At 41.9% G+C, this 10513-nt stretch overlaps 1 protein-coding gene across 1 annotated transcript; it reads right to left on the reverse strand.

Annotated features, from left to right (window-relative positions):
- Positions 1-759: 759 nt before the first annotated feature.
- LOC104593031 (sieve element occlusion protein) lies at positions 760-4238 on the reverse strand. Its single transcript, XM_010252665.3, has 7 exons — positions 3977-4238; positions 3668-3775; positions 3134-3579; positions 2764-2876; positions 2462-2589; positions 1696-2184; positions 760-1605 (listed from the first exon to the last, which is right to left on the reverse strand). Exons 1-7 carry the CDS (start codon positions 4142-4144, stop codon positions 967-969), a joined length of 2091 nt encoding a protein of 696 aa, XP_010250967.2. The 5' UTR covers positions 4145-4238; the 3' UTR covers positions 760-966.
- Positions 4239-10513: the final 6275 nt, after the last annotated feature.

Raw genomic sequence — 10513 nt, forward strand, 5'->3', positions numbered from 1 at the left:
GTCTATGACCAAAGGCAGTTCCTCCTTTTTCTACCATTTTCTCTCCCAAGGGAGGCCTACGATGGGGTTGAATTTTACGTAGAAATTCCCTTCTGTCGTGTGAAAATGGGATTAATAATTATTTCGGTCTGCTGGGTTGAGCCTCCCCACCTTGGGTTTCAGTTATTTTTTTGGTTGGATGTTTATATATTCATGTTCTTCCATAAAGGGACTGATTTTAGCTCGTCCAAACCGGTCCATATTTGCCAAAGACCTCGTGTAACATTATGCTGATTCAGTCCTAGTTACTAGATAGTACATACTCCCACGACTGAGAGAAAAAACGGTGGACACATGCTGGACTGAACAGAATGCGTCCTATGAGCGTTTCAGAGCACATCCCAATCCCAACCGTGTATTGGGAATATCTCCCAATAACAAGTAGTTCTGTGGGGGCACCAATGTGATCTCCCCCGTTAACCTGGCTTTCAAGTTTGAATTCACTTTAGAATTGGATGGATTTTAAAATAAGGTCCGGCTGTGTAGAGAAATTCTGATTTTAAGGGCTGGGATCTTACGAGACAAGGCGGGGCCAGATACATGAAGGCTCTATCATTGGATGGATGGAAACAACTAGAGACTACACACTAGAGAGGGATGATTAACATTAGCATACTCCCTTCTCCCTTCTATGCGAAGATAAAATAAATTGACGTACACGGGGGACAAAGTCCATACAATTACAAATACTAACGTGGGAAAAGCAAATTAAGGTTGCGCCTCTGTTTTCATACCATTTCATTAATTTGGATTTCTGAAAGTTTCACATCACACCCATCAAACACAAGTTATAAGCACAATTAGTTGTATAGTTATGGTTACAAGTAATTAGAAGACATGACACATTCACTACTACTTTTTCCTTTACAGATGTCAATGTTGAATAACTCCAAAATGACATCTGTGTATATCCAGTTCCAGGTCGAGTCAGTCGGTCCCAATTCCATTGCACCGAAACAGAATGTTCATCATCTTCATTGGACGCTGGCATTGTTCACAAACGACAGTCGTCCCTTCAGTGGAGCCTTGAGTGTAGGGAATGATATTAGAGCGGTCACAATGCTCTGTAAAATGGAGTGGATCAACAGCATTTCTTATTGCACCCAAGACCCCCAGCTTCTCTATCTTTTCCCCCCACACATGAAAAGACTTCAGGCATTCCATGGTCTCGCTTCCTTGAAGCTTTATGACGTCTGTGCGTGGCCCTTCCCCGATCACCACCCAGCTGTTCCCATTCGCATCGAGACTAAACAAGGACTCAACCTCTCTTAGAATATGATCAACATCAGGAGACCTTTCTAGTCTCAGTTTTGATCTTCTTATACTCTCCAGACGAATCCAAAAGAAGTCCATCTTTGGGCAGGAGAGATGACCGCCAACTCCAAGTCTTTCTGTACCAATGATGTCTAAAATACTTGTTACATGGTCACTGAAATTCCTCTTACCAACATAAACCAGCTCTACCTGCACACCTGAACTCTTCATCTCCTTTATCGTGCTAGTGAATTCTCTAATCCACTCTATGTCATCGCTTCCATAAAGAAAAAGGGTTCCTCCTTCTTCTACCTGAGATCATTTGAATTCTATGAGAATAAATACAAACTCTCACTCTCTCTCTCTCTCTGAATGCTGATAAAAGTTCGATTAGAAACATACCCTCTTTGATATTAGGGGGTCGATTTCCCCCATGATCAGTTGCAATGACCAACTTGCTTCCTCCCAGAGTTCCAGTTCCCTCTCCGTTGAGAAAGGATATGCAACGGGACCCCAGATATATATCATATCGATTGCAATTGAAGAGGAGACCCTCCCTTTGGAATCCAACACCATAATGAATGGTTTCTCTGTAAAACGCCACTGTTGCTTTATGTAGTTCACCACTGCCGAGCTAAGCAACCACGGCTGACGTATAGAATACCACGGCAAGGAATCTGATAAATGAAGGAAATCCTTTTCTTCTGCATCTGTCCACTTATTGGAGGATGGAACAGGCACCCATACGATCTCATAACACCCCTTCAACTTGTTGTGCTGAGGATTACTCTGCGTCTGCTGCACAAGCAAGAGTAATTCCTCTAGTGGGAGGATCTTTGGTTGTGAGACCAAGAGTACAACTTCCTTGTTTACTAATTCAGACACCCCAAGCTGTACATAACCACAATGAAGAAGATGGCATTAGGAATTAAAATACATATGATTTAACTTGTATTAGAATACGGATTTGATTTTGGTAATAGAAAATTAAATGTCACATTGCTTTGGCTAGTTAATTACTCTGTTTAATTGATTTATAGAAACTGGAAATTTCCTTGGAAAAGAAAAATAATTTAGATGGACAGAAATGGACCAATGCTGCGCATGCAGTTTGAGTCTCTGGTCAAAACAGGAGAATAGGAAAATTGGACATTGGATTTAGACAAACCTTTGTTTGTGATGAGCCATTCTTCAGTGGAAACTCATCCTTCAGAGAAAATAAAAAGCCAAGTACCTCCTGGTTGTCGATATGGATCTCCTTAAAAAGATGCAAAAGCTTCTGATAGGTCTTTCTGTCTGTACAAGATCATGAAGTTTTCTATGCTTATCAGTACATATAAAAACTTGATTCTACCAAGCACCTATACAATTGGCATTGATTACAGGATCGACTCTAAGGAGACTGGCCACTTATAAGGGGTGATGCTGGGCTAGTAATTAAATCATGGATCCACAGTACTGAGTACTGACCTATCTGTTGACGACACAAATCCACATGCTTTCTAAGGTTTTCTCGTATGTCGCTCACTCTATAGACCAAACTAGAGAGTTTCCACGTTGCAATAACTGTTGAAGTTGAGTCCCTGAAGAGAGAAAAAACCATACATTGTTCAGGCATGCTGCATTATATTAATGGGGAGCTAGCTTCTCCAATCTCCATGGCTAGATTAATTGCATTAGCTAGCTAGTATATAGTATTAATTAATTAAATTACAACAGGAGTTATGCCAACGAGTTAGTACTTAAGCTATTGGAACGAAATCAACAATAAAATAAAATGGTAATTAAAACCCATATATCTCTGGATAGGTTGAGAGAAGAGTGAAGGGAAAGAACATGCACTTGCTCAACTCTCATGGCCATCAAGTCAGTGAATTGAGAAAAGCACGCGATGGCACTTCTGATGACCCAGTAGGCTGCTATATAAATCTGAGATTTCGTAGTGCTCATTTCCTTGGGCTCTAACTCCACATGCCCAAGTGGGAGACCTTCAAAGTCGACGATGCACCTTGTTAAGTCTACCATGGTTTTAACAAGCAAATTCAATGCCATGAAACGTGGCTTCAAGGCCTCCACGTTTTCAGGCAGTTGCTTAAGCATTGCAACTGACACAGCCAATGGATCGCGAGGGCAGAGTTGCATATTGAGCCACAATTCCCCATAGCTTGTCGCGATTGCTGCTATAACTAGAGCCACCTTCATGCCCCACGAAAATTTCCCTAATAATTCGAATATGTTCAAGATCCTCGTCTGCAAATTTTCATCTCCATAACACTCGTATAGCATCTGTCATTGATAATATCGACATGCAGTTAGTTTTCTTCTTATATAAGACAACACAATTGTCTGTCTGTGTGAGTGAGAGTCAGAGAACCTGGTATGTGATCTTGCACACCACTTGTCCCAATACTTCATGCGAGCCATTTTCTTCGTTGTTGCATCTAATTTTCACTGCAATTCCATCTGGGTGTTGCCCAGAGACCTGAAACATGCATTAGGATGTTAATTGACAGATCGATCGATCGATCATAGTGTATGTAACAACAGTGCATTGCAATTCAAATAATATATAAACAAACATTCACTTTAAACAATTAATGCAAAGTATTGAGCACTGAATGGTAGACGAGAGTTGAATCAAGAAAGATAGCAGAAAGAGAAGAGGAGGTCGAAATAACAGTACATTTGATGTGGTCGCAAAACAGATGATGTTCTCCACAGCATGAAGCAATGGCTCTGGATCGACATGACAACCATCGGGATCATGTGTGAGGAGGATATTCTTCACCAGGACACCATCTTCTGATAATGACGAAGAACACAGAAGAGATTCACTCCAGACCGAAGGCATCGCCAAATTGAGATTAGCTAATAAAATAATGGAAAGCGTTTGCTTGAGAGAGGAGGGGGGTATATGGGAAACAAAAAGAGAATAAAGCGAACCCACGAATTCATTTCTGATCTTAAATAGACACTTGCACATAATAATATGTTGCAGAGATGTACTCAGAGGAAAAAGAAAAGACAAAAGAAAAAGAAATGGGGTTTTTATAATTCAGTACACCCCAGAAATCTGGGCCCACCGTACAGGTGGGATAAATCCTGGCTCCGGAGGAGATTATATATTGTGGTGACCATTTAGATTTTTTGTTCTCCATGACTCTGGTCAAACACAGCGTGTGTATCAGAAGCAGTTCAAATATATTATATATATATATATATATATGATATTTAATATATATAATAGAATTATAGAAAATAATATATATAATAAAAGTATTATAATTATTAATTATTATAAGTTTTAATTTTTTAAATATTAAATAAAAAAATATTTTTATAAAATATTTTTTCTCAAAATCGAATTCAAGCTTATGAATTTTTTATTCAAGTCGAATTTGAATTCAATTCTGGCTCAAACCGAGCTCGAAAACAGTCTCGAGTCTGCAGCTTGGTTCGGTTCGAATTCACCACTAATCGTGATGTTCACTTGATTGCCATTTAATTTCCTAATGACAATGACGTTGAATGGGATTAAAACAAGATTATGGTCAAAGATGCCTATATAATTTTTGAGACTTGAAGGCGGATTCAGAGACCTATCACTTTATATGCTTTGAAAATTTGTTCGATTTCACTCTTTTTGTTCGTTGATATGAAACTTACACAATAAGCCTTCTCTCTATTCAAATTGATCTTGCAGAGAATTACAAGAAGCAATAGATAAAGGTATACACGTGTTGTATTTTAGAGACAGAACAACGGTATCCGTTCTCACTTCCCAGCCAAGGAAAAAACAGAGAAAGAAAAAGAAAAGATTACATCTATAGATCTGGGGGGTCGGGTTATTGGACCACATGGGCCATTAAGGAATTTTGCCACGCTCTGACATATTAAAAAAAAAAAAAAAGGAAAAAGGGCATTTCTTAGTCAAGTAAGGACGCAAGCTTAGACGACCCCACCAATTACAATTGAATTAGAGGTTACTAATTAGCCTAGTTTTATGGTACCGGTTGTATAGGCACAATGTAGATGCTGTTTAACTTTGGTGTAGGGAAAAAACCTAAAACGGATGAAAGTTGATATTTTGGAGAATGACTGTTCAGTGGACTTTAGAATTTTTAGTCACATCGCACAGAGGTGTGACGTGGATTGATGCTAAATTTACGGGCAAGATGCGATTTATAAGAGGGCTACTAATAGACTATAATTTCAGAATTCTACATTGGGTTGTAGAATACTTATTCGTTGATATTTTGAGAGTCCAGATTCAGTGGATTCTTAGGTTTACGGGGCGCGTAAACCCTCCAATAGAGGGCATACACGTTGCCCCTTTGAACCGTGCCTAAAAAACAAAAGTGGAAAATATCATTTTGAACGATTTGAACTCTCCCTCCCATTCTCCCATATCCAAGCCTGGCCTGTGAGAAGACCATGGACGATTTTCTTGCGCAAATGACATCAAATGGAGAGGAATCAAAAGAAATCAACCGATGGTAAGCTTCTTTCTCTTCTTCTTCTTCTTTTTCTTTTAGCGAGAATAATCAGAGGTTTTGTAGTGTGCAATCCTGTTGGGGATCCAATGAAATGCTAATAGGTGGTAACCACTAGGGGTGGCAATTTTTCACCCAACCCACCTAGTATCTAACCCGCCCATTTACTTGGTGGGTTGAAAATGGGTTGATCACCCATTGGGTCAATTTAAAAGGGTCGGGTTGGATTGTGGATAACCATTGGGTCAATCATTAAAGATATAAGTATTAATTCTTTAACCATTTTTTTAATTTTCTTCACTTGAATGAAATAATTTATAATTAATGCATTACTTTTTTATTAATTATTGACTAAAATTAGTTTTTTTCTCAAATCAACACACTTCACCCAAATCGACATAAATCCAAGTAAACTTGACCCGAGTTTGGACTAGCTCAACTTGGTCTAAATATGAATAGACCTGATCACCTTAGTTTGGTTCATTTAGGTCGGTCAACCCAGTCCAAACCCGACCTAACTCAGGCAGGCCGATCCAGATCGACCCAATTCTAAAACCAGTTTAGTCTGGTCTGATCGGATTGATCTAGATCTAAACGGTTCAACCACCCTTGTTGTGATTAGCTCGAAGACAATCCAATTAGATGGTTCAAGTTGGTCTGACCGGTTTGAACTTCAGTGTTTTTATCAAACCCAAAACCTGAACATAGCCAAATGGCTTCGTCACTTATGTAAAAACAACATGCATATAATGTGATTTGAACCTTTAACACTTGTGTAAATAGCAACTACTATTACCACCAAGCTATGACCAACTTATTTGTTAAGAAGGAGTTAGTTTTTTGTTTTATGTACATAAATATAAAATTAATGGGTTGGGCGGGTTGGATTGGGTTAAAGTGGATTTGGATTGAACTCAACCCATTTAATTTTATATATCTAGGTCATTAATGGATTGGCGAATTAGATGGGTTGGGTTGACCCAACCCGCCCAATTGCCACTGCTAATAACCACGTATCCGAAACTAGAAACGACACAGAAGCAAGAAGAATTGGAGGAAATGTCTCTGGGTTCCCTTTAAGCTTATCCTTCCCTAATTTGAATTCAATCATCAGTTAATAGGCTTCTTTCCCCATGTATATGCTACAAGATCCTACTCGAGAGTTACTTGGCGCCGTAACCAAGCCTAAGAATGAAGAACCCCTTGGCGCCGTAACCCACCAATGTAGGTTTGCATGAATGCTGCATTCAACCCCACTGCATATATAAATTTCATGGATCAGACAAACAAACACAAAGAGTCAAACACCTATCATATGAGATGATACAGGAAGTTGGAAATGGTGTAAAATCAGTAGTCTCAGAGATCTAAACCAGAAACTTAAAATGCTCACTTGCAAGAGGGCCATGGTGGACTAAATGGGCTGCAATTTGATTCTCATCAAGAGGAATATTTGTGAAGTTGACGACTCTCACAGCCACTTTTTCTGGGTTGAACTTGCATTCACCAGGTTTTCTAGTGTAAGGGTATGTCTCCTCCTCTTTCAAGCCACCGACCTCCATAATACTTGTAAGCATTGGTCATTAGGCCTCCATCTTTGATAGATTTGATGTTTGAGTTCGATCAAGGTACCAGGAGCTTCGATAGGTCGATGAAACAGTGAGAACGCCGGTTGAATGCACATTAGAGGTTATTTTCTTGTTGCCGGTTGAATGCAAGCCATCGGGGGTCGATGAAACAGTGAGGATGCCACCGATGGTCTGTAGAGAGGAAGAAGATATGAATAACAAGGTTCTAGGTCAAGGAGAAGGAGAAGAAGATTACTAGAGGTTTTTTTCTTGCCGCCGGTTGAATGTTTCACTATTGGAGGTCGGTGAAACAATGAAGACGCCGCCGCTGTTCTTGTGTTCTTGAGCTAGGGCTCGGGAACGGGTGAAAATGGGGGAGAGAGGGAGTTCAAACGAAGGGGAAAGAGGTTTCGATTGGTTTTATTTTTTCCTGCCCGGTTGAACCGGTCTGACAAGGGAAACAGTGTTACTTATATAGAGGAGAGATGAAGGGGCGACGTGCATGCCCCCTATTGGAGGGTTCACGAGCCCTATGAACCTAAGGGTCCACTAAACCCATACTCATATTTTGATACTTTGTACCTTTGGGCCCTCTAATCTATATCTATATATTAAATTGCATGTACTGAATTGGCACATTCTGGTGCTGTAATTGCTTTGGAAGCGCACCTTGCTGTGCTATAATTGTTTCGGAGCTCACCTTGGTGCATTCTCTTATTTGGTGACGAAGCGCCCTCAAGGCATGCGAGGCGCATTTGACGTGGTTCCAAGTAGGTCTTTATCATTTTGGTTAAGGCAAGTCATCGCATACGTGGTGTCGATGTGTCATGTGATGATTCTGGGATCGCCACATGGCGTATTACTAGAGGGTGAAATCTGCCATCATCAATTGCCCTCCACTCCCGAGTTGAAGTTAGATCGACGAAGGGAGTAGTTCATTACACGTCTCTGACCCAAAGTGATAGCTCAACTAGTTTTTCTCTCTCTTTTTTTTTTTTTTTTTTTGCACTGACCCAATTTGCTCACCTGAATTAGAAGAGTATAAGGGCTAAATGCGGCACTAGGCAGTTTGCCATCTTGACCATTGGGTGCAGGAGCAAACTCATCAACATGAGGAGAGGTGTAACGGGCACTCTGAGGACATCTATCAAGCTAGGGATATAGCCATCGACGAGTTCCGTCATTCGCCCAAGTACCTCAAGAGTGGAGTTTGTCGTGCCCGCCCTCAGAAGGGCTTCAAATTGTTCCATGCTTCCTTAGGTTGCTCCACTCACAGACTTCTACATTGTGTCCCTCAAACTGGTCCTCGAGGGGGTGGCCGACAAGGTCGATGCGGAGCCTGAAACCGAAGTGGAGGATAGCAGAGAGGGCAACGAGAATGATGCCAACGAGGGTGCTATCGACGAGGATAAGGACGATGTTGCATGTTTGAGTGAACTAAGGTGTGCTAAGCGTGAGTCAATCATTTGTTGTCGTCGTGTTTCGAATAGGTTGGCTTGAGGGAGCCTTAATGCTAAATGCAATTTGGCTTCCCATTCGCAGATTTTTACCAAAGTGTGTATCGCGAGTCAGATCATACAGGCCTCCAAAGCAAGTCTCGATCAAGTCATCAAAATTTTAACAGGCCAGTTCACTCTTACTACCTCGACCTATAGACATCTCGTCGCCTTAGCAAGGTATCTCTACAGTTTGTTGGCCGTTATCTCAGCTCAACCTACAGGGGCAGCCTCACAGTCTATTGATCGTCAGCTCTCGTAGGTAGCATGGAGGGCTTGACCTACGGAGGTGGCCTCACAGTTAGGGCTGGGAGATTCTGTTTGGGCGAGACCACTGGAACTTGTTCGGGCTGATCATTCTGATTCTACCCCCCTGCGGGGGTTCTTTCGATCCAAGTGTTGTTGTTGTTACTTGAGGATAACACTACTTGAGGCTCAAAGAGTGGGTGTGAACTTAGCTTTTGTGTAGCGTGTTCCCACAAGCGGTGCTAATTGATGATGTGCAATCCAGTGCTCCCTGTTGGTGAACAGCTCAGACGCCGAACTGAGTAGGTCGCCTAGCTAAGCTGCAAAGAAAGAGATCAGAGTGTCCGAGTTGCTTTACCTGGGGTGGGCACTCCGATGCTTAAGTCAACAAAGAGTTTTGAGAGAGCTAGAGAGCTGTGAGAGCTAAATCACACATACCTCTTATGATTGAAGGAGACACCTTTATATAGGCGCATGTAGTTGTGATCGTAACACATCCGAGCAGATGTGGCCATAGCATGCCCAAGATCCTCGAGAAGTCGTCAGCCATGCTCAAGAGCAGTTTCTTACTCGGAAATGGAATTCGTGTAGATTAACTCCGAAGCGGGCAGCGTGGAGAGATGGGTCTAATGGTTGAGCGATGTGATCCCATAAGAGTTGAGCACGATGTTTCAGTTTGAAGTGACCGGTTGCCACGTCAAGCAGGTCGCCAACTAGGTCTCAGTCAGGTCAGTAGGATCTTGAGGGAGGTCACCCCTAATGCCGAGGTCCCTAGCTCGATCGTGATGAGGTCGTCACCTGAGTCTTCGTTAGGTTGGTGGAGGTAAGTCGTCTCTTCTGCCAACCTAGTCCTGTCAAGATCATACGGTGTCAGGCCAGCGAAGATAGGTTGCCAGCTAAGTCTTCGTTAGGTTGGCGGAGGTAGGTCTCCTCTTCTGCCGACCTAGTCTTATCAATATATTATGCTGTCAGGTCTCTGTTAGGTCGGAGGAGGTAGGTTGACAGTTGGGTCTCTGTCAAGTCGGCAGAGGTGTAGGAAGGTTGACCACCATGTCATGTAGGTTGCTATCTGGACCTCAGTCTGGTCAGTGAGACCTCGGCGGGAGGTCTCCCTTCGTGCCGAGGTCTCAAGCTCGGTCCTAAGGTGACTGTCTCGATCTTGATGAGGTATCTATAGGTCGGCCATGGTGAGGTGGTGACGAAGCACCCTCAAGGCCTACGAGACGCATCCGATATAGTTCCAAGTAGGTCTCCGTCAGGGTGTCATGCGATGATTTTGAGATTGCCGGCATGTCTAAAAAACCATATCTGCCCACATCAAATGGAAAGGGAAAGGATCTCTTGGCTTGACCTTGAAGTAATGACTAGGTTACCCAAGAGGTAAAAGGTTCAGATATAATTGGATCTGAATCCAAAT

The sequence above is a fragment of the Nelumbo nucifera genome, chromosome 3, assembly GCF_055504915.1.
Source record: "Nelumbo nucifera cultivar China Antique chromosome 3, China Antique-T2T, whole genome shotgun sequence".
NCBI lineage: Eukaryota > Viridiplantae > Streptophyta > Magnoliopsida > Proteales > Nelumbonaceae > Nelumbo > Nelumbo nucifera.